The 25,092-nt window shown below is 39.0% G+C and overlaps 2 protein-coding genes across 2 annotated transcripts; both read right to left on the reverse strand.

The window, feature by feature from the left end:
* Positions 1 to 4,727: 4,727 nt before the first annotated feature.
* bcl2l10 (BCL2 like 10) lies at positions 4,728 to 9,028 on the reverse strand. Its single transcript, XM_044200207.1, has 3 exons — positions 8,880 to 9,028; positions 7,233 to 7,691; positions 4,728 to 5,706 (listed from the first exon to the last, which is right to left on the reverse strand). The coding sequence occupies exons 1-3, from the start codon at positions 8,910 to 8,912 to the stop codon at positions 5,584 to 5,586; spliced, it is 615 nt and encodes a 204-aa protein (XP_044056142.1). The 5' UTR covers positions 8,913 to 9,028; the 3' UTR covers positions 4,728 to 5,583.
* Positions 9,029 to 11,832: 2,804 nt separating this feature from the next.
* On the reverse strand, positions 11,833 to 24,445 carry gnb5b (guanine nucleotide binding protein (G protein), beta 5b). Its single transcript, XM_044204183.1, has 13 exons — positions 24,333 to 24,445; positions 23,181 to 23,330; positions 21,259 to 21,370; positions 20,189 to 20,325; positions 20,000 to 20,041; positions 18,586 to 18,662; positions 17,954 to 18,086; positions 14,824 to 14,967; positions 14,579 to 14,670; positions 13,662 to 13,710; positions 13,230 to 13,326; positions 12,743 to 12,909; positions 11,833 to 12,446 (listed from the first exon to the last, which is right to left on the reverse strand). The coding sequence occupies exons 2-13, from the start codon at positions 23,304 to 23,306 to the stop codon at positions 12,435 to 12,437; spliced, it is 1,188 nt and encodes a 395-aa protein (XP_044060118.1). The 5' UTR covers positions 23,307 to 23,330; positions 24,333 to 24,445; the 3' UTR covers positions 11,833 to 12,434.
* Positions 24,446 to 25,092: the final 647 nt, after the last annotated feature.

Below are 25,092 nucleotides of genomic sequence, written 5' to 3' on the forward strand. Positions count from 1 at the left end.
TTATTAAGGTGTGCAAGGTGACCACCCCATTCAACTTTTGTCTGTATTTTTAGATTGGCACCTGAATTACTCTTAAATACTCAGACTCATTATTTTCTAACATATCTATTTTATAGTCATACCTGCCATGTATGCCCTACTTTTTCAAATATACATGAGATATAAAATATAAATGGATTTTACCTGGCATGCCTCCCAATAAGGAGATCGTGGGTTTGGGTTCGATTCCCGGACCGGACCAACATCACACAATCTCTCTGGGTGGAGTCTGCATGTCCTCCCGTGTTACCGTGGGTTCTCTCCGAAAGACATGAGGTATGTTACTATACTGACATTTTAAGGCCCGGTTTAGATAGGCTCCAGTCACCCGCGACATTAAATCATCATTACATATTTTAAACTTTTAAAACATGACTATTTTACTTTTTAAATGACTTACTGTACTGTTATTCTTTTGTTATCTAATTTGTCATCGATTCCAACAAAAAAACAATAAATGTCCTGAAATGCAATAAAATAAAAACCAATGATCTGCTCTTTTCCGATGATTTTCACACTGCTTATTTAACAGTGCTAAGTTGTTCAGGAAAAGACGTACTCAGATTTCTCTCTGTGTAGTGATCAGGGCGGACAGTACCGGCTTTGTGTCTGACCGACTGACAGGATCATCCACCTCAACAGAGATCAGCCAGACTTCCTGAACTGTCCCTCTGTTTCCACCAGATAAAATCAAATCATATCTGAGAAATCACCATGGGATGGAAATACAGAGCTTCCTGTTTTAACTATTTTATATAATGTCAGTTAGGTTAATGTACTTAAAGACAATTAATATTTAATATTCTCATTAAATTTGAATGCAAAGTAACTACTAATGATACCTGCATAATAAATATAGTGGAGTAAAAAGTACAATATTTCCCTCTGAAATGTAGTGGAGTAGAAAAAGTAATATTGTGCTTTAGTACAGTACTTGAATGAGTGTACTTTGTTACCTATGTGTGAAAAAACTGAGCAGTAACCTCTGTGACTCGACCCGCTGTCTGTCTGTTGTTGTGCTGGTCAGCCCCGAGGTCACAGAGTTGAACCTGTTCCTCAGTACTCTTATGGAGGGTGTCACAGAAACACATCAGATCGACGAGGATGTGACAAAAGCTGCTGGTCTGGTCCTGAAAAACCCATGTGGAAATTGATGGCCCCCAGCCATACTGATCTCTGATGAGCAGCTGCTGTGTGTCCTGCCTATCATCATGTTAAAGGATGACACTGGCGATATTCTATAATAATTTTGTTATTGTCAACGATATCCTATGAAAAGACCAAAACCAACAATGTGACAGTCCAACTCTCAATACTTTCTCAGCCCCAAGCTCATTGGTTCCTACTGAAGACATGCATCTTTAAAAACGGGTCATGTGTATATAGTTTAACTTTTTAAAGGCTAAACAATTTCCTAAAACAGCTGTAGTTTTTAGCAGAAGTTACTCAAACAGGAGCAAACAGTGTATATGTTGGGAACTGATTTCCACCACAGGTTTGGTGCGGAAGAGCAGAAGAGTGAATATGGGACTGACTCAGAATAAACTACAGTGCCCCTGTTCGTCATAACAAAGGACATCAATGGAACTCTGTGACACAGAAATAAACTGTATCAGGCTTTGGATACACAGACAATGCTTGTTAATAGGGTCAGTTCACTGTTGATTTAGTCTTTTCAGGGGATTTATTGACAATAATAGAAATGAAGAATATCACCTTATCATTTAAAGGGACAGATATCATTCAGCTTATGGAATGACACAATGAAAAGCAAATATATTGTGGCTCTAGATTGAGTTTTAAAGCAGTTACAGAGGACTGCTGTCCTTGTCCTTGCTGTCATGTCTCTGTACCATATAACCCATAAACTAAACAGATGGTAATGATGGTAATAACAAGAGTCTGCCATTTGTGTTTCACTGGTAGAGTAAAACTCTATCAACAGGAAGCACCAGATACCCACATCAGAAGCAGTCGTGGTTCTCTGTTTCACAATGTGAACTGAACTGAGTGTTGTGAGTGTAATGGAGAAAATACTCGACATGGGGGAGTGTGTGTGTGTGTGTGTGTGTGTGTTGAAACTACCCCCTATACTTTAGGAAATGCCCGGTTTCAGTGCTCCAACTAAATGAAAAGACCAACACATGGGCTCTTTGTCTGAGAGATGCAGGCACAATAGCCTCATTGCAGTGTCATGACACACATACACACACACAATGGCCTCATTTGCAACAGACAAGTTTGCGACTTTATCTGTCAGTTAAATATATATTATTTAACTATATTACTTTCTTATCTATGAAGCAGTTTGTTAAATGCAGGTGAGATATAAAGCTTTATTGATATTTACAGTAAACTTCATATTCTGTGAGTTTGGGGTTTTAACGTTCCTTCTATGTTTAGGTGATGAGTGCTTTTGCTTTCCTCTACATGGCAGGAAGTGGCCAAAGAGCGAAGGCTGTTTTTGCATTTGTACAAACCAGTTTTAGAGATAACCAACCCACGTTTGGAGGCTATCTTATACTGTACAGCATTATTTGGCTGCGTAACAGTGGTGAAAGAAATACTGAAAGATTTTACTTGAATAAAATATTTGCAGCAAAATATATTTAAAGTATCAAAGTGTTGGTGCATTATGTGGCAAAATGGCCTCTTTCAGATTGTTGTGTTATTGTTTTACTATTACTGATGCATTACTGTGCAAGCAGCACTTTACAATTGTAGCTGGTCAAAGTCAAGCTAGTATTAGCTATACACTTTTGGGTGGTTAAATCTATAACAGTGCATCATATTTTAGCTGATCATATGCTTTCTATGAAAAATCCTGATCTTCAAAGTAACTGTCAAATAAATGTAGTGGAGTTAAAAATTGCAATATCTTCCTCTGAAATGTGGCTAAGTAGAAGAATAAAGTTACGTATAATTATTTTGAAATTGTGTTTAAGGACAGTACTTGATTAAATGTACTGTTCGCAAAACTGTAAAAGCAGCTTAATGGCCTGAAGACAAAATGTTCCCAGCACAGCTTATTTAGCAAAAATAATAAAATGGTAATTTGTTTATATTGCAATCCATTCAGCATACTAAACCTGTTTGCATGTGCGCTTCTTAAATAACTGTTGAAGATAATGTTAAGTGGAACCTCTCCACAGACGTTCATATGTCAATATAAACCTGAATGCCTGGTAGACCACAGGGCGACAGAATCATCCATCAGATCCCTTCAGGTGAGAGATTGTGTCAGAAGGTGCTTTGAAGATGATGGTGTGTGTTTCTGTAGCTGGTGTGCTGATTTTGTTGTGTATGGTGGAGCAAAGAAAGCTGATTTGGTTTGACAGCCTGCAGCTTTTTCTTTCTCTATTAAAGTGATGAAGGCGGTTCTTTTGCGGAGGCACAGCAACAGGTGATCTGGTTGGGCGACTCTGGTATTGTGGAGTCCAGCACTTTTCACTGGGTGGCAGCAAAAACATCGAACATCCACTCTGAACAAAATGTTGTTTTGTCAATCAAAAGCCTCATGTAACTTAGCAACAGTAAAAATGTTTACAGCCTGTAGAATCATGTATGAATGTTTAATTGATTTAGTTTTGAGAGGTTTATTTAAAAAACTGCTGTGAACCTGTACGTCAATAATATACTGAGTATCGTATCAACTGCAAACATTGTAAATGAAATTAAATCTTTCAGTATACATCAACTGTGCAAATCACAAAACACCACGTGGATACAAAAAACTACACTTCATCTGCTGATGAGGACCTTGAGATGTGGTTGAAAGCTTCAAGAAAAGCTAGTAAATGGACCTTGAGTTAAGATTATTTTGTCAATAGACCAAATAAAGTCAACATCTAAAGAAACTATAAAACTGCCACTTGTGGAAACTGTAAATTTAATGAAAATGAAAATTTAATTAGATAAAAATTTAATTTGATTAAATTAAAAAAATGTAATCAAACTTTAAAAAGATTCAATAGAAAATTTCAGATCAAATTAAACATTAAATTAAAATAGATGTCATTAACAAATGTTTTAAATATTTTTTAAATTGTGTCACAAATTTTATATATGAACAAAGTAAAATATTGGTGGGTTTTTTTGACCGAACAAATATTCAACCTTCGATGGGGTAATTCTACTATTTCTAATTCGTGCATCTTCTACATGTAATCCATCGATGGCTATGAAATCAGCTTTATTTTTTTAATTGAACTGTCAAACAAATATTGATCTGAAGAATGCATTTTTGGTTTGAGGAATCATTTTCACAGACGGCTGAGATATTTCAAGTTCATCAGCACTGCAAAGTGTATTTTTCCTGTAGTGGAGAGTTGATCCAGCTCATCTCGGGTCTTTTTGGATCATTTCAAATCTGTTGGTGAGCTGATTTGAGTCTTATTAACTGACCTGCCATCAAAATATGCTTTTAAAAGTTCATTTTAGCCTCAGGACTTGTGCATGCTGCCCCTGTTGTGTAACTTGAGCACTGTGACGGTCAGAGGAGCACAGAGACAGACGGCAGGTCATATCTTATTCATGACAATATGTCTGCATATAATAAAAAAGGAGGGAGAATCATTTACTATTCATATTCGCCTACACACTCTTGACCTGCTGCGGAGACATTTAGGGAAAAAATAAATAAATAACAAAACCAGACTTCACTGCACTCAATCACAAGACTCACAAACTCCATGATAGCTTTGTTTTTATTAAAAAAAACTGTGACAAATAAATAGAACAAAACAATGTAAAAATATAATGTTTAATTAAGAGATCTGTGGGGGGGGATGCCATAGCAACGGTTTGTTCTAATAGCAATATGTTTTAAGTCAGATTGGTCCCTGGTTTGTTAGATTGATATGAAAAACATTTCACAACATTTCATAGCACCGTTGTGTGGTCACCAGCTCTGTATTCAGCTGCTGACCCGTGTAAATCACAGACATTTCACACGAATGTAGGACAGACTTGAAAACAATGAAACAACTGAATAAGCTGTGGATCAGTTAGAAAAAAGGGCCACCGCTTTCAGTTTCATTTCATATAAATATAATATATTAATTTATACATTGTACACTAGAATGGCTCTATATCAAATACACAACTCAGGTAAACACGTGAATAAAAGGCAGCGGACAATTTGAAAAATCAAAACCAGAAGCTGTGGGGAAAATTGAAATCAAGTCTTTTAGCTAAACGCTGAAAATACAAGCTTTGAAAACAAGAGGACTCTGTTGAGAAACCTTTAGTAATTAATTAACTTGTCTAAGATATGCAAACTGAGGTCACTTACTCCAAAATTTCTGAAGGCATTGAGATCATTTTTTACAATCTTAAGGAGCAAGTGACAAAATGTCAGTATTAATGGGGTTCGAGTATGTGCAAACATTCAGTTGATGATTTGAGATTACAACCCTGAATTCACTACAGATTAAGCCTGTTTTTGCAGCATTGATGTTAGAATTTAAAAAAAGGTCTACATAATTGTGCCAAATGAAAGGAGGAGAACATGGGTGAGGATGTGTTCAGGATGTAGAAGGCTCGCTAGCGCACCAGGAGGAAGGTGAGTCCAGCGAGGCCCACGCCCGCAGCAGCAAACAGCGCCGTCTTCATGGACGAGTCCTGACTCACCTCTCTGGCACTGCGGGAGAACTTACAGAACCCCTCCTATAAGAGGGAAAAAAAGAGAAATGTTAAGTTGAGAGCATGAAACTTTGTTTACTACCAAGAGAGAATATTTATCTGCTACTTTCAGGTTTTTTCCATATACTGTAGGTTTTACAAAAACAAAAGAGCAAGTATTAGCTGCCAAAACGACTTCCAACTAACAGTGGCTGAGCTGACGGCTGGTGGCAATTATACCATATATTTTGGAAAGTATGTCAGAGTCACTGACAGCCCCGTGTTTCTCCACAAACACAGAAAAATATTTGCACTCCGAGGGTCCCGCTGATATCTGCAACTTTCCTGACAGCAAAGCAGTTCTTCAAAGTGCAAAAAATACGTCTCAACCTGAAGTTATAGAAAAATGTGCCAGTATGCCTAGCAATTATACAGAAATTTTTCAATTTGATTTTATTAATTATGAACCAGTTTTATCTTCTTCTGCTCTATTAGTAAGACCATACAGTAAAAACTGGGTATTCAGATGCTGTTCAGCCCCCCAGCAGCTGTATTTCAAACATGTTTTCAAAGTGAAGCCACACATTTGACCAGTGAGTGCACCTGCTCTCAGCTCCAGGTGTTTCGCTGTTTTACAGCTGCTTGTTTTTCTAGTCATACCACACCGACTTTCAATATGGCTAATGCCAAATTCAACACACTGAAGCTTTGACTGTTACTACAAAGTCCATCTGGCAGAGCTGGTTACGTGTCTGTTGAAACCAGCTGCCAGCTGAAGAAAGGAGGGGTAAGAGGGTGTGTGTGTGTGTGTGTGTGTGTGTGTGTGTGTGTGTGTGTGTGTGTGTGTGTGTGTTACGTGGGTGTTTGGGAGTGGGCCAGGGCAAACCCATTCACAAAAGCAGACATTCAACTGTAGTTGTGTTCGGTTTGATGGGGCTTCTGGGACCTTAGTCTACCCGGAGTCCATCGTAACTATCCCTGCATTTCCAGTTAAATAAGCCACACCAAGCAGGTTTAAAATTAGCTTTGTCCTTTTGATTTCACAAGTATGCAGTCCAATACTATCTGACAATGCAGATTTTGCCCAGCTGTTACAAAACACTCTGATAATCTAAAGCCCAACACCGTTTGATCATGGCCCCGAATTTACATTGCTGAGGTTTGTCTTGTTGTAGCATACATTCCCCAGAATCTGGCCTATTGCTACTCCACAATTCATATAATCACAGCAGCCACATGAGACGTCCGAACCCTCTTCTCATCGGGAAACAGCAAAGTCAAAAAGGCTGCATCTAAACTAAACCATGGCCACGTTTACACATAGATCTGAATATATATACCCGAGCAAGAAGCAAACATGATCCTATCAAATGAGGTGGTTTTCAATGCCAAAAGCCTAAAAACATCACTTTAACTTTTACAGACTTTCTGGGATTTTTAAAATTATTATTTGTTTGTTTTTTACAGTTTCTTTAAACATGCTTGCCGCCCTAGAGACAATCAAAACACTTCTCTTATCTGCAATGTTTGTGTTGAGTCACTTTAGGAGCAGACATATTGTTACGACCTACCCATCCATCATTCTCCAGCAGCCAGTCTCTCTTCTCCTCTCCCAAGTAATCAGCTATGGTCTCTGCCAGTCCCCTGCAGTTTCCGGACCCCTGTCCCAGTTCCTGCCCAGGGTCCAGCCCCGGCTTCACGTCCTTCTGCTCCAGTAGCTGTCTGGCCAGCACCCCAGTAAAGGTGAAAAGGGACACTACCCTCCCCCAGTTCATGTGCCCGTCTCCCACCAGCTCCTCTATCACCTTCCTGAGGCCGGGGCAGGGGTCCGGCCCGCACTGCCTCAGGAAGGTGTGAGCGAGGGCGTGGAAGCGAGCCTGGTGCTGCGTCTCCATGTCCTGGGCCAGGCGCCTCATGGCAGCGGCTGACTCGCTGGGAGGTGGAGGGGCTGGCCGTGGGCTTGTGCAGCACAGGGACAGGTAGTCCTCTGCCAGGGCCAGGGTGTCTTTCCACAGCCCACACGACATTTTCTACCAGGGGGAAAGAAAAAAAAAAAAAAGACAATTCGCTCAACTAAATAAATGAAGAGATCCTGCTGTGAGCACCAAATCTTTGTACTGCTATGAAGAACCACAAATATGGTTTGTTGATTTGACAGAAACAAAGAGCAGCCAGTTTAGGGCTGCAGCTAATGATTATTTTCATTATCAAATTTATCTGCCAAACACCAATGTCAAATCAATTATTTGTTTGGTCTATAAAAGACAACTGTGTGCCTCATGATTTTTAGAGTCCAAGGTGGCATCTTCAAACTATTTGTTTGGTCAAACCAACAGTTCACTCAGATATAGTCAGTTTCAAATGAAAAAGAAACAGAAACGTCGGCATTTGTTTGGCTTTTTTTCCCCTTGAAAAACGACCTTAACCATTAGTTGATTATTAAAATGACTGCCATTTAATTTTCTGCCAATTGACTAATCAATTAATCAACTGTTTCAGCTTTAGACCAATTAACTGTTACTTCCAATCAGCACTTCCTGCAATTAAGGACGTTACCCATTAGCTGTGCCCGGTTTATAGTTAGCATCAGCTTTCCTTAGAAATAACCTACTAACGTTATTCTTATATTAACACTGGCCAATTTCAGTTTTTTTATTCTAAAAACAAAAAGGCCGTAAAGACTTGTATCGTTAGCTTCTGAACCGCTATATTTAAGTTAAGCCAGGTGTCAAATCAACAGCCTGACAAGGTGTGTTAGCGTCAGTTAACTTCAGTGCTGTTGGACAGCCAGCTAACAGCAACGCTAGCAATGGCGTAATGAACGGCAGACGGCTTGTGTTAACGTTATTTCAAGATGGTGGAGGCTTAATATAGATACGTTAACGTAATAGCCTAACAAACCGATACACATAAGACTGTAGTCTGAGAGTTGCATAACGTTAATTATCCGTTTGTTAAGGGGTTGTACCGCGTGAACTTGCAGTTGGCTCCGCTAACAGACCGTTGATCTGTCACCAGAGCTATGGAGGACACAAAGGACCGCATTCACACAGGCTCGGTGCGCCAGCTCCACTGCGAGAGCCACATCGAAGCATTAAACGCCGTTTTATATCGTTATTCAAGCACCTCTGCGTGGCAAGGGTTTTACATTTCCAAAAGGACACACATACAAGTCGGTAAAATACATGTTTCCGTTCGTAAAACAAACAAAAGCTTACCCTCCCAGCGATATCAGACTGCTCTCTGCACATACGGACGGCGGAAGGAGAACCTTGCTACACTCACAGTTTCCCTTCAGCTGGCTGCTCATTTATCATCTGACTCCGCCTCCGGGTCCGCTATATGCATACATCTGCTCCCCGCAAAAAACCCCGCAAAAGTCCCGTCACACAGTAATGGAACCAACACCTCTGCCACACACCTAATTGCGTCCTTACCTGTGTCAGTGTGCACACAAGGGGAAAGCGTCAAGGAGGAAAAACCAAAGGGGTTGCAATAAATACAGTTATTGAGGCTAAATACATTTGTTGTAATGAATTGTCTTGGCACAGTATTTGTGCATTCTACTGTTAATATAGGCCCAGTATATAGTTGTAGTGAAAGCTGTATCTGTAAGGTGTCAGTACTCATACAACTACAATATTTAAAAAAAAAAAACTATAAATATCAACAATTGCAGTAGTTTATAGGGAATAAACAAAGTAACAATAGAGCCAAGAGTGTGTGCATGTGTGTTTCTATGGGTGGCAACAGGGTGGATCTGAAATGATTAGTCGATTTATCATCGACTATTTTGACAATCAATAACACCAAATTAATCAGTGATGAAAATAATCGTTAGCTGCCACTCTACTGCAGGGATATGATTGAAGTATTGTGAGCTAGAGATGATACATGAATTTTTACTGTAGTGGCATCTCACAGCTGTTGAAGTGTAACATTGGCTGATTTCTTTATAGAAATATGATTTGTCATCACAGGAGACCCAGTGGCCTGAGATGATGGAATACAAAGATACTGGTTGACTTTCATTACAGCAAAACGTTATGAAAAGCTCTCACACATAACACATTCATGTCCACATAAATTCATTCACGTCATCTCCGTGGGATGAATCTAAACTAAATATAGGTCTGAGTTGGGGCAGCCAGGTTTCAATTCTGCTCTGAAAAGGTTGAGAGCAGACTCGTGATTTTAGGACTCCTCTCACTCTCAGTGTGTCATTTCCCAGTTTGTAAACTACACATAGTCCACTTCAGTGATCAGCATGAGGAAGTGAAAACTGCAGAGAATGTGTTTGCAGTCAAATGAATGGCGGTCAAAACAAATGGTTCAAGTAGTTTGGTGCATCTGGTGATATATTTGGGTACTTTCTCTGCATGGTAAAACCCATGTCTCTGCCATCAGTCCCTTTTCTCCTCCTGTAATTAACTACCCTGTCGCTCTTTGCCTTGGTGTTTTCCTCTCGGTGTTACCCTCTTTGAATTCCAGAGGACCTTTTATTTTCCGGCTAGTGTTAAAACAGAAAAAAAAAACCCAGATGAGCTCAGACTCACAGGAATATGCTTTAAATGTTGATATGTATTTCAGGTGTTTTTCACAGTGAAAGGAAGAAGAAGAAGGTAGGTCAGTTTTTTTGTTTTGGTGGCTTTCACCACAGTGGAGTAATGATAGAAAAACAGTTCATGTATATTCTCTATAACACTCAGGGGATGTTGTGTGATGAAGTGAATAAGGACTGCTGACCTTTGAGCATTGTTTAAAAAAAATAAAGACGTGTAAGATGGAGAGACTATCTGATCAATAATACTTTGAGGACACACACTTTAACAAACAGTCATGAAAACACAGAGACATACAGGTACAAAATTACATCAAGTGCTGGAGAAATTTAGTGTTACATTGAGGTAATTGTAGACATACCTCAACTGTACACCAGTTTGTACACCAGTATTTTTTTAATAATAAACATTATAGACCTTTGATGAGACAATTCAGTTGAACCAGTATATATACATTATATATGTATATACATATATACTTATTTGAATTTAAGTTGGGAGGTGCCTGAGGTAAAGCCCCACGACTTTGTCACTGAGGATGAAGCCTACTCAAAGAACCATACCAGTGTGTCATCACGCTTTAGAAATTATATACGGTGTACTTTACATTTTTGGTGATCATTTTCAAAGTTCATGCTGAATACTTTTACATTTTGAATTGTAATTTTACTACTATTCTAGACAGCCATTGGTTCCATTAATTTCCATGGGGCATGAAAATCAAATGGCAGGCTCTTGAAACTTGCTTAACTTCAGTGAACATCAAGTCGACATCGTTTTTGGTCAAAGTTGCTTCTGCAGAGTAAACCAGTCCAAACCAATATCCAATGAAATTGCATTACCGAGCAATGACAATGTTTGACCAAAGTTCACACCAGCATAGTTTGCAACACTGTTATTTGTGATGTAATATACAGTATATGGGATTATATGAGTCACTGGTATGATCATGCAGGTGACATTTTATATGGATTAGTCTAATCTTTAGCAAACAATTAAGATGTGCTCTTCTCCCAGGATATGTCTTCTCAAATTATGTAAGTGATTCATTTAAAAAAACAAAACAACCACTATGTACTTTTCATGGGCAGGACAGCCAGACTTTCCTGTTACAATTGCAGGAAATTGTGATGCAGTGCAACGCCCCCTGGTGGCATTTAGTGTAACCAAAGAAGTGTTTTTCAGCACTCTAGCTTCCCTTGAGCCCATTTAGTTGTCAGTTGTTTTAAAAACAGTTTTTCTTACACAGAAAACACAGAATGGTCTGTGAAAAATAGTAACATGTTTGTGCTCAAGTGTACTTTCACAACAACGGACTCTCGGGTTCAAACGCTCCAGGTATTCTACTGTAGCTAATCACAGGACCATAATGGCAGAATCATCAGGTGTCAGCCTATTTACATTTCTCCCCTCCACAGAATAGGAGAAATGCAAATTTCAGCCATTGGGATTGAATCTAGGTCCACCTCTGTGTCAGGAGGCTGCAGCTGAATGAGAGACATGTGCGGTCACCTTTATCTGTTTTGGCAAAGTGTGTTTTAGTTTCAGCTCCAGCTGCACATGAGCTGAGTGAATTAAAGGCAGAAGAGAACAGAAAGATACAAAAAAAAAAACTTAAAATCTTCTTTATTTTTCTCACAAGAAATGTACCTAAGCTGATGAGGTTTATGTTTATTGAAATAAGAAAAATCTGTGGCTACATTTAAAGTTTCCAATAGTTGACAATATCTATGGCAGAGTGCCACAATAAACAAGAATCACAGCGTGTACACCCGCAGTATGTGTGGTTCTCACAGGAGAGGTGACAGAGATTTGAACCGATGTACATAATTTACAAGATAATTGCTGTTATCGTCTGCAGGTCTACATGGCAGAGCAGAAACATGCTGCTGATTTCTACTGGTCATTCTGGCTCTTTACACTTGCAATTAGTTCCCACTATATTAGCAATACCATTATATAATTATACAATCACTCATCAAGCTAACAATAACAAAGATTAGGAATCCAAACTGTCTGTTCAGATGAATCCCCACCCGACAGTTATGATAATCATTCAGAGGAGACGTTTTAGGTTTTTGTGCTTCTGTGTGTTTGTCAGACTGAAGGTTTGTATAAACACACTCCTGCAGTAGTGTTGAATTTCAGACAGGGACTTGCAGTCTTGGCGGTCACATGCAGTAATGCTGGATCACAACAGTGATATAAACTCTAGGCCCAAATCTGCATGAGAGAAGTGTGATGGGTTAAAACGTAAAACATGTTTAAGCATTTTTAAGCATAAGTTACAAGCTCAAGAGCCTCAACATATGACACCCCTTTTAGTCTAAAAAAGCAAATGTAAATCAGAATGCAGGCCTGTTGCATACTTGAATGGAGGGTTCCTGCTTGTATTATGCTGTGATGTGATTTTACGCATGTGATGTGGTTTTATGCATGAAAAAAGTTATAAACAAATAAGAAAAAATTAACAACAGCTAAATGGTAAAGTCAAGCTGAGTAGGGAAACTCCTGCTCACCCGTAAGGTGTTGTCCCAGGAGGCCGAGCAGAGCGCCGTGCCATCAGGTGACACTCTGACCCTACTGACACGGTTCTCATGGCCAAACAGGACCGAGACGCGACTTCCCTTCAAAACGTCCCACACATTGATGGTGTAGTCATTGTAACCAGCGAAAAGCAGGCGACCTGGGAGTGTGAGGAGGCGAGAGAGAGAAGGAGGAAGTCGGGAATTTGGAACAAGGGGAATTTGGAACAAGGGGAAGTAGAGACAGACAAAGGAGTGGTAGAAATTGTGAGACAGAGATCTAATTTTTCCTTGAACACTAAAAATTGTTTCATGTATAATACTGTATTTAGATGCAGATGAGATCACAGAAGAAACTGAAAGTGTGTTTTTGTTTTATCTCAAAAACCAAGTCTGGCATTTTTGGAACCCTTTCTCAAGTCAAGTCAACATTTATTGATCACATTTGATTCAACTTAAAAGTGCTTTACAAACTCCTTACCACTCAGAGAGAAGTCCACAGTGGAAGCACCAAATAAGATGCTGTCCTTCTGGTAGACGGCTACCTCACGGTCAGCTCGCAGATCATAGAAACGGCACTGAGGAACACCAATAAACCAATAAACATGCAACAACAGACACAAACAGACGGTCATTTTAGCCCGTGAATGATGATGCAACCAAAGGAATGGCATCAAGACATGTTTAGGAACCCTGAATGATGATATTTGTATGTACAGTACATGTATTTGTTTCTGTTTGTTTAGGGTGTTATTCTGTTACTAAGATCGCTGAGTTCACCCCAACATCAAAGTGACTCAGAGTGAGTCCAATATATCAGTTCACTTTCTACACATGCACTGAGGAGGTCAGTCTAACAATCCTGCAGACACATCGCAACAAACTGATAGGAAGGTCATATGACGTGACTCACTGTGGCATCGTCAGAAGCAGAAGCAAATGCATCTCCACTGGGGTAGTACCTGAGCACACATGGCCGTGGGTAGAATTAGATATATTGCAGCACCAATGAGCTTTCTATGAAATAAGTGAGTAATTCTGCTGCTTGAACTGCATCATAGGGCTGAAACTTGGTCTTGGTCTTAGTCTAATACAGTAGATGAACAAATTTATGAAATCTGTTCCCTTTTGTACAACTCAACATCTCAGTTTTCTCAACACTTACAGATTCTTTGACCCAATGTCTCTTCTCCTTTTATGGATATTTTGCACACTCATCCATGAAAAGCTCAAATGTGAACATGCAACAAAAGCATATCACTTTTTAAAAGCTTGCGATGAAATAAAGCACAACAATATTGCTTGAGATTTTGCGTAATTTGCCTAAAATAACTCATTAGTTGGTCCCAAATCTTTTTCCACAAACCCAGACAACTGGAAAGCTAACTAAGTTAGCTTTCCAGTTAGCTAAGTTAGTTTAAATTAGCTAAGTTAGTTTAGATCAGATGCAGGTTCCATTTTTTAGACCCTAAGGGTCTCCTCATCCAGTTTTACCAAATTGAAAACATGATCTACAGTAAGGGCACTAAAGTCTCTCATTCATTAAAGACAAAAAGGGTAGGAAAGTGCCTCAGATGTCGTCTATGACGCATGTGTGTAGACATTTGTGGGTAAAATGCGTTTGTTCATTATGCATTTTGATGATCTAGGATGGAATTTAATCATTTAGGTTTCCATTTGTAATAGTAGTAGCAGAAGTAGAAATACCAGTATAACTACCACTTCTGCTCTTCCTCTCAGTGCGTCAGTCCTCTGTCGAGTAAATTCTCCCACTTGCTTAACAAGAAAGACACTGTGAGACTTTTGTTTTTATCAAAGAGCTGGACTCACTTTACGCAGTTGATGTCAGACTCGTGGCTCTCAAAAGACTGAATGTTCTGTCCAGAGCGCATGTCCCACACGTTGGCCTTCTTATCACAGCCCTGATAACACACATGCAAACACGCGCGCACACACACACACACACACACACACACACACACACACACACACACACACGCACACGCACACACACAGTTACAGGTTTTGCCACAACCACATGAAACAGACAGATACACACACACTATTTCTCTCACCCCAGAGACAAAAGTGTTTCCAGTCTCAGATGGGGCGAGGTCCAGGGACAAGACATCAGCTGTGTGGCCATGGAAACTCTGCAGCAGCTGCCCGCTCTCCACGTCCCACAGGGCACATGAGCCGTCACCGCTGGAAGTCAGGATCTAACAGACATCCATACATACACATGGACAAATGCACCACACATGTTCAACATACACACAAAAACACAAAGACAAAACAAACAACACTATGAAAACATAAAGCTTATTTTACTCCAAACTTTACTGGAGCAACGGCAAGACACACATATTTTGTAACATTTTCGGAACCCAAAAGAAGTAAACTTCATCTCATCAAGGAAGCTCTTTTTAAAACACTGTATTAGGATGTATTGAGGGAACTGTGGATACCAACCTACAGCTTAAAAACTGTGCAAACACTGGCAGCCTTATTACGCCAGTGAACCACACACTGTAGGAACTAGGCAGGAGGAAGTGCCATCACAGAGGGACTTTGATAGGTAAATTCTGTTGGAAACCCCACAATGATTTGGCTAAAGGGTGAAACTAGGTTGAATTGGGTTTAATATGGCACTGCTGGTGGTCATGGAAAGAAAGAATATGGATTAAAAGGTGATGCTAAAAAATGTATGTCAAATTATTTCAGAGAAACTGTAAACAAATGTACTGTTCATTCTATAAAAAATAAAACTGCAGGATTTGGTTGATTCTAGAGAATTGAAAGCATATAAATGTTGGTTATTTTTGTAGTTATCTGTTCTCTACTTTATATGTGACTTCAACTACAGGTTTTGCTTTCATTTCTCAATTTTAACACTTAAAACTGAGAAATGAAACAGCCAAAAATAAACATGGAATGATTGACTTGCTGGAATGATAGTTGAAGGGAAAAGTCTAAGTTTATTGAAATTACATTTCAGTGCATCTCACCAGTGACTTAAAATAAACAGAACCATAACCAGAATAATCATCAACATCTGCTTTCTAAAGTCTGTCTGTCAGCGTGGACAGACTATAGTGAAATGCTGTAGAGCTCTATTCTGCCATATGACTAAATCTAATGGCACCATGAGTGTAGCTGTTGTCCTCTATAAGCACATACCTACAGATGCATTCACAGGGTAGACACACACACATCTGACAAAAGCCAAAGGTCAGCACCTCCCCACTAATACAGAAACAGTGCACAGTGTGCACTGATGTTATAGTGAACAGCTGTAACAAAAGAGTTTCCCCTCGGGGATCAATAAAGTATTTCTGATTCTGATTCTGAAAACACCCAGTGTGCATCATGTATCCACACACAAACAAGCACACGAAATGCCAAAATGTCAGCGATTCCTCTGATGAAAACAGATTATGGGCACTTAGACACATGCAGACATCAGAGATCCCTGCTGGCTGGTGGATTAGAGAGCTCCTGCTGGATGACCTCAGGCACAAAAACAGACCACATCCTGCCTGCACTGAGAGGTAGCTCCAGTTTCAACATGAATGCAATTATCAGTAAGCCACAGTTACTGACACATACACACACATAGATAGGAACTTCACTGATCTAACAAAGAACCTTTGCATCAGTCTGACTTTGCTTACCACCACCTGCATGTTACCATATATTAAATATGTGGTTCATTAAATTACCCAGTGATCCCACATGTAAATGTCTTTAACGAGAAAGCCTCACAACTCATAACTCACACGTCAGCACATCATAAATATCAAAACACACCAACTGAAAGCCAGTGCACTACTTAAATGTTTCTCTCAGTTGGACACACACACACACACACCGAGATACAACAACACAAGACTGTATGTCATCCTAACTCTCCTGTTGGCAGACTTTTAAGGCTGCTTGAAAATGTGGAACCAGTCTTGAATAATGATGAATAATAAACACACTTTCTGAGCCCTCAATGTAGTAAACAGCTTTGTGCTCCAAGGTCTATTTTCATAGTATGAATGCTTGTGTGCGTGCATGTGTCTTTGTGTGTGAGATGCAGTACTGTATGAGAGAGAGATGTGTGAGAGACATATGTGTGTGCGTGTTAGAGAGAAAGACAGGGAGAACACATGCATATGTGTGTCTATGTGTTAAATGTTCTGCCCTCAGGTCAGCGTGCTCCACTCTTTCCTAGATAAAAGCCACTCAGTGTCTATTAATACACCCAGGATAGAGGACCATTACCCCCCCCGTCTCGTCTCTTTTCTGCCCCCTCCTCAGCCCTGCCATCCATCTCCTCTTCCTCCCTGTCCTCTGTCATTGATGCTCCTCTGCCTTGCTAAGGGCCAGAGTGGGGTAAATTATTAAAGCCATTACCTTCATGTTCTCCTTTTGAGTTTGTCCCCTACTTTCATTCTTTCCTATTGGGGAGTTGCAGGTACAGCCAACAAAAAAAGTCTAGTTGATGCTGACTCATTAACCTTCAATAGACATATAGTACATCTATGCAAAAAACATGATAACTAAAGTACAATATTTTAAATAAATGTGTAAAATCTAAATATATTAGTCATATTTTTACAGTCACATTTACTAGATGGTTAATGGGGAGACAACAATAAACAACTGGCTCGTTGGTCTAGGGGTATGATTCTCGCTTCGGGTGCAAGAGGTCCCGGGTTCAAATCCCGCTACGCTTAACAAAAATTGTTAATAGGAAGGCTTTACTGGTTAACATGATGTTGCTGAAGCCCATTAATTGTACAGACTGTAAACTGCATCATGGCAAACCATAAATATAGCGTTGATATACTCCATATGTTCAAGGGAAACTAGCAAGATAGTCCAGCTATGGCAAGCGTTCCTTTAAATTTGCAAAATTGTTAATAGCAGTCAGCAGCTGCTTCATCTCATGGAAGACCCCCAGCTGAACCAAGTCCTCTCCAAGCTCTACCAAACCCTGACAATCATACCGTAACACTCAGATTCAAGTCAATGTTAATTCTTTTATTGACAAATCTTATAAATACTAACAAAACATGCACTGTTTCATTTCAGAATTCAGAATCCATGTTTGTTTAGTGGAAAAATGCATTTAATCATTGATAACAGATTACAAAAGTTTCATCTGTATAATGCTCTTATTTCTAGGTTCTCACAGGACATTAAACTGGTGCTCACCTGCATGTCTGAGTTGGTGAAGGTGCATCCTGATACATAGTTGGTGTGCATGGCGACAGACTTCTTCTTTGCAGCCAAGTTCTCGTTTTGGTCCAGTGACAGCGGGAACACTGAGCACTTGTTATCCAATCCACTTTTGAAAGAAATAAAAACATCAAGAGGTTAAATGCGGGGGGGGGCGGTTATACAATGATCATGCAGGGTTAAATGTATGTATATTAGCCTAGTTAGTAGTTCAGTATGTTGAATAAAACATATTCCAAGTAGGATCTAATTTAGTGCCACTGAGCGATAGCAGTAGCGGTCACCAAACATACACATGTAAGTAGACAGTATTTATTCAAAATATAACTACATGAGTGTGAAGCAGGAAGTTATTGAAAAAGAGCAACCAAGGTCATTTAAATGATTGATGTAATGCGAAGTTACACTTGAGTAGTATAAGAGAATATCTCTCGAATATGTATGAATATGTATAAATATGTATTTTCTCTATCATAATAGGTACTACTTTGTAGTAAAAAATTTCCAAATATATTATTTCACTTGACAGTGATGTTGATTTTTGATTTTTGGAAAGAGTAGCAGTTTATTAAATCTAGGCGATAAAATTAGAAATTCTCTGTACTCACCCACATGCCACAGCACAACCTGAGGGAGCATAAGCACACGCCATAACCCATGTACACGGCAGGGTCACCCCATGTTCCTGTAACACACAGATAACACAAACACACACAAACAAATGCATGCAAAAGGGAGAAAAACATGAATATGGTGTGGTAATTCGTTATTGGTAAGAAAATACATTCTCTTTAATAAGCATAAACCAAATGTTCTCTTACACATTTACACAGCCACATACACAGCTGCAGTAAACCTGGATGTGGTGAGTATTAATAGGGATTATGTTCAGTGTGGTTATGTCTGCTCCATCAAGAGGCATGATGGCTGAACCAGGCTGAATCCTGGCTGCCATTTAAGTCCACTGAGGCACACACGCACACACACCACACACACACACAGTCATTACAAGGGACAGATGGATAGATAATCTTTAAACTCATATTTCCATGTGATCGTGTTGCACTCTCTCTCTCAGAGGAGTATGGCAGAGGATGACCCGCCCATCCACTCAACACCAGTACATATGGTGAGGAGAACATGAGCATCTGAGCATGCAAAGGAAAAAAACAACACTTAACCTTACATAACAGAGCGTAGAAGTGCGTGAGGTTAAGCAGGGTAACCAAGCTTCTGGAAGTAACAGTCCTATTCATCATCAGTTTTTCGTGACTGTCTGTTTGTGCATTTCATCTCTTGGATGGACATTAAACTCGACCTTTTGATTTATGATGACTGACATTACTGAAAAAAAAATCTAACATATAAGACAAAATGCAAAAAGTTAGGAGCTCAGTCAGGAGTCCCATTGCAGTAAGAAACATCCAGCTAAACTCAAAATTCTGTTTTCCACACAGCAAATGCCAGATAAATTAGAGCCTGAGTTTGTCATACTTGTTGAATTACTTTATTGTTGGATTATGGATCTAGTGGAGCAATTCCTAACTCTGATTTCTTCTCCTTGTTCGCTAAGTCTCATGGGTATTGTAGTATTTTGTGCCTTTTGACATATGAAACTGATAAAGAAATGACTTCTTTAGGCATGAAGGTAAAACAGTGGGTGGCAATAGTATCATTAAATTATTCAATATGTTTGTGTGTTTCTGAATTGAGTATTGAGGTTACAGTTAAGACTTTCAAATACCGATTTACAGTGGTAAAATGTCTTCACCCGCATATCTTCAAATTTCTCCTCACTGTGGCTCCTGTCGTAAAAGTAGAACCCACCAAGGAATGTTTTGATGAGGGGGTTTTCTGTATATTTGAGCCCTTAATTCATGTACAAAAATTCATTTTTGAAGTCTTTTTTTTCTTCAAACGTTTTTATTCAGCCCCTTAATTTATGATATTTTCTAACTCAAAGGACTTCACACATTCTCTTACATATGCAGAAAAATAAGCACCACATAGACCTCTACTCACCTTATTAAGAGTGAATGCATCCCAGACAATCACTTTTCCATCCTAAATTAGAAAGAAAAACAGCATTACTACAGGGTTATAAATTAACATTATTGTGTCATATATACATTTGAATTAATATTAGATAATACTGCACTATATTTCTCTTAATAGACTGTATCGCATCTGTATGTGTGTGCATGTGTATACCTGAGAAGAGCTGACTAGACGACGTTTGTCTTTACACCAGTCCATACACAGCACCTTGTTCCCATGACCCTTCAGCACACGTCTGGTCTTTATGGAGAGAGTACCCAACACCTCAACTTTCTCAGCCACCTGGTGCACTGAGGTACCAACACACACACACACACACACACACACACACACACACACACACACACACACACACACACACAATTCAGTTGGTTTTATTATGAGAACGCTTGACTGCCGGCAGTGGTGAAAGAAGTACAAATACCTCAATGCAATAATACTCTATTACAAGTAAAAGTTCTTTAACTTAAGTTATGTTTCTTTAAAATCTTACTTAAGTAAAAGTACAGAAATATCATCAGCAAACTGTACTTAAAGTATCACAGTAAAATGTAGCAGAAGATATTGTTGGATTCTTATTACTGATGCTTAAACATGTAAGCAGCATTTCATGTTTTTAGCTAGTCAAGTCGGGGCTTTATATACCTTTGGGCAGATTACTCTTTAACAATTCATCATATTTTACAATATGTTCATAGGTTTGTATGTAAAATGTATATATGTATAGTCTGCAAAGCTGTCAGATAAATGTAGTGGTGAAAGTACAATATTTCACTCTGAAATGTAACGTTAGTGGAGTCGAAGTACAAAATAGTAGAAAATGGAAATAACGTTACTCAAGTAGTAACGTTATTTCCATTAAGTAAAGGTAAAGTAAAGGTGCCTACCTCAAAATTGTACTTGAGTAAATGTACTTGGTAATAGATTGCACCACTGACTGGAGGCAGAGTGATTGACTCACATAAGCTTTGTACAACTTCATCATCACTAAACAGACCCAAAACAGTGATCTGACTGTAGGCTAACGTTAACTTACTTCATAAAAACTTCCCTTCACAGTGAGCATCACTGAGTTAACTCTTAGCTATAAGCAACACGGTAGGCTAACAGTTACATGCTGAAGAGTTAATTAACGAGCTGCCACCTGTCAAACTTTTAGTCGTGTTTTAAGTAAACAACGAGACTGAGTGGTGTGATAGCTTAATTTAATCCCGGACACTTACACTCTATGTCGTTCAGCTTGCCCCGCTCCTCCTCCAGCTTCTTCTTCAGACTCTCGCTCTCCCTCTTCAGTGACGCCAGGCTTTCCCCTTTCAGGAGCCCCTGACAAGCCATCTTTGAGAGGCAACAGCCACAAACAGACACACAGAAAACAAAAGAAGGAAGGGGGAGCGGAAGGGAGTGGGGAACACGGGAGAAACGGGAAAATGTGGGGGGACGGGACGGTTGGTTCACGGTTAGAGGTTTGTTGGGATTGTCCTCGAGCGCGACAGTGATGCTGCCGCGCGGGTCACACTCAGCTCGCGCTCTGCTGCGGTCTCTCAATCCCCTCCTCCCTCCATCCTCCGCGTTCAAACAGGGACCACAGGCGTTTAGACACGCGTACACTGATGCAAAAGCAGCTTTTAGCCTTCACTGTATTCCCATACTTCAATCATAGTTCAAATGCGTCGACACAAATATTAATTTGTAACTTTTCCTTTTCATAATATCGCCTACAAGTTACAATCTGTCTCTTTAAGGTCTGCTGCAACTGCTGCATTTCTTTATTCAGTAGTACTTGCTCTTCATCATTTTACTAAAGTGATGTTTTTTTTTTAAACCTCTTCAGCTTAATTGATTACTGTTCAGGTTTTGATGTAGCAAGTCAAAACACACTAAAGCTGTTAGGACTGTGCCACCATAATACTGAGTAAAACATTAGAGTTAAACAAAGGCATTGTGATTATTATTATTATTAATAATGAGATTGAATGTTTTCTCAGCAATGACATTGCAGCATATTTACATATTAACCACTTGCCATTTTCTGCAAGTTCATTTTTGAATGACAATATTTTGTGTGAAATTAACATCATGGATGTATAGAAACATACCCAAAATAATAATAAAAATAATTCCTTTCCCCTAACACATTTAAGGACATTTCAATTCGATTGGCTCATTTCCCCAAAAGATCATTAAAATGTCATCTAATATGATCATTAAATCTAATCTAAAAGCCAATGTGACAGAGTTGTAGTATTGTAAAAGAGTTGTCAGACGATGAGGAGTTTTAATCACAATTACTATTTTACTTTACTTTTATTCATTTTCTTGCACAAAGGTTTCATCATTTTCCTTAGGCAAACTTTCCAATAACATTCTTTCAGGATTGTTTTCAGTCTGATGACCTCCCCTTAAATAACTGACCTGAATTGTATTGATAAACTTCAAGGTCTCAAGGTAGCCGTGATAGGATATACAAAGATTTCAAACCCAATTCATATTAATGTTATGTAAACTAAAGACACTGGAGTTTTTCCTCCATCACCTACAATTTTGTGATCTGATCAAGTGTTCCTGCCCTTGATTGGGGAGCCACAGATCAGGAGGAGGCTCAGTGGCACCGCTCTCATCAATGTCCTCATGATGCAGTCCTTAATACAGTAAAAGGTGCTGCTGAGCGGTGTCCTCGGTTAAACACATGTAGCACCCCTTAAACATACCCCTTATTTATGTAGATAAGTAAGGGGTATCTGCCTCACAGATTGCTGTTATCATCGTGTATGTTCATAGATAAACAGAGTCGGATACGCCGGTAATGTCAGGGCCACAGGGCTGAAACAGTGTTCAGACCTTAATGTGTTTGCATGGATTCAAGCTCTCTTTTTCCATTTTAAAAACCATCTGTTAGTCGCTGTTATTGATTGGTTGGTGTACAAATTGTAGGACCAATTAGTAATTTGGTTTGAGCGGAAAATGACATGGTGAAATGATTCAATTAACTTTGCATTAGATAAATATCTTGTTAGACCTACACTACATCCACTCCAATTAAATTATACAAAAAAGCATTCAGATCCTGCAAACGTTGCCACAGTTTGACATGGCATTACGTGGCAGCTGTTTAGTGTGGAGAAACTGAAAGGAAAACATCACATACCACTTCCATACAGAAGGAGCAGTAGTTGATGGCTTCATTCTTAATGTAGATGTTCATAAGAGGACTGGCTTTACTACAGCTGTCGCAGGGGCCAAAAGTGGCTGCCATGAACGTCTGGTCACACATGGCTGCAGATGATCACCAACACGCCTGTGGAAAACACAGACACAAACATAAGGATCAATTCAGTCAGCTAGACTACAGGTTGGAGATGGAGATTTTGTTTTATTGATTTCTGTACTGGGTTGTGACCACTTGGCCTGTGTGTGTGTGTGTGTGTGTGTGTGTGTGTGTGTGTGTATCGGGGGGGCTAGGAGATGAGTAGTTGGTAATCTACTCCAGCCTGATCCTTCTCTGAGCTCCAGAGGAGAGGAGTGCAGCACAGCTATTCTGGGAGCTGCACACATCCAGTACACACTCAGAGTATAATACAGTAGTACATGATAAACACTTTGCAAAATCAAATTACAACTAATTATGACCTTTCACATGACACATGTACATTTTATCACTACTGTACATAAACTGAACCTTTATTTGAAGCAGTAACTTGTTTTCTAATTGTAAATTTTCCAATATAAACAAATCAATAATGTACATCTTGTAAGATACAATGTCACAACGCACTGATGTGTCGTTTCCTTCACTTTGTTCTATTACATTTTATTTAAATGTGTGCAAATATGTACATAATCAGAAAACTACAACCTTATTAAGAGACTGAAGTTCTTCCATTAATACCAATATTATACAGTGTACAGAATGTATATATATATAATCAAATAAAATAATGTGATATTAAGGAGTTGTATTAGCTGTTTGAAGTGATGGGCTGCTATTATGTTGATACACAAATATGTCATAGATGACTCTCGATTGTAAACGCTCCAAACTCAATTCAACATGAGTGAACTTGTCACTTAGGCTGTTGAGATAATCATGTTTTTTTGTACAAAAAACATATTCTTAGCAGAAACAGGAAAGATTTAGCGCTGTCAAACTCCATCTATCCTTTTCTAAGTTATTTCTTTTTCTATTTTACAGGCTGGTTTATCACAAGTTATAAACTGCACACTCTCTAGTTACATCTGCACAACAGATTCCATAACTTGAACCCGTATGTAAACAGCCATATCGATGATAAAATCCTACCTCACAAGAAAATGTTTTCCCCTCTGTGCAGCAGGTGTGTGTCCCTGCAGAACTAAGTTGATTTTTTCCACTGAAGAGGATTGTCAGGGAGGTACAGAGAGGGAACAGTAAGCTTCTTAGTAGTGTTTAAGCTGTGACTGCTCTGCTTTTACCTCCATGGTTTATACGTCGCTGCAGCATTACCTGGAAAGTTACATTTACAGTCTAACCCAATACACATTACTGATTCTATATTTAAATATCGCTTGGAATACCTGAAACTGCATGATAAAATATTACTGTACATTGCCTCCTTGTTGTAATAGAAACTGAAAAGATTACAGAGGGAAATCTAAAAGGGGGCACTTTATCAGTGTTATAAGACAACTATAACATATTCTTTCTGCTTTTTGTACAAAGTTGCATGTTCATGTTGTAATCAGATTTGTGTAACCCAATCGAATGTAATCTATTACATTTAGCTCTGATTACCTGCAGTCTTTAGGTTTTGTACTGTCACTAAAATAGCAGAAATTGGACAGTTTCACCTCTGAAGAAAAAGAAAAATGAACATACATCTCCTCCAATACAAATACCACTGATTCAGTGTATTTAACGGCCAGACATTTGGTAGTATAGTTTTTTGCTACTAATAGATTTCTGAGTGTTCCTTATTTTTTACGTGACTGAAAGTATCACATTTTCACAGAATAAATAAATAAATAAATAAATTAATAAAAAAAATCACAAAAACAGAAATAATCTCTCACAAACAGTCCGA

This window comes from Siniperca chuatsi, linkage group LG1 (assembly GCF_020085105.1).
Source record: "Siniperca chuatsi isolate FFG_IHB_CAS linkage group LG1, ASM2008510v1, whole genome shotgun sequence".
Classification (NCBI taxonomy): Eukaryota; Metazoa; Chordata; class Actinopteri; order Centrarchiformes; family Sinipercidae; genus Siniperca; species Siniperca chuatsi.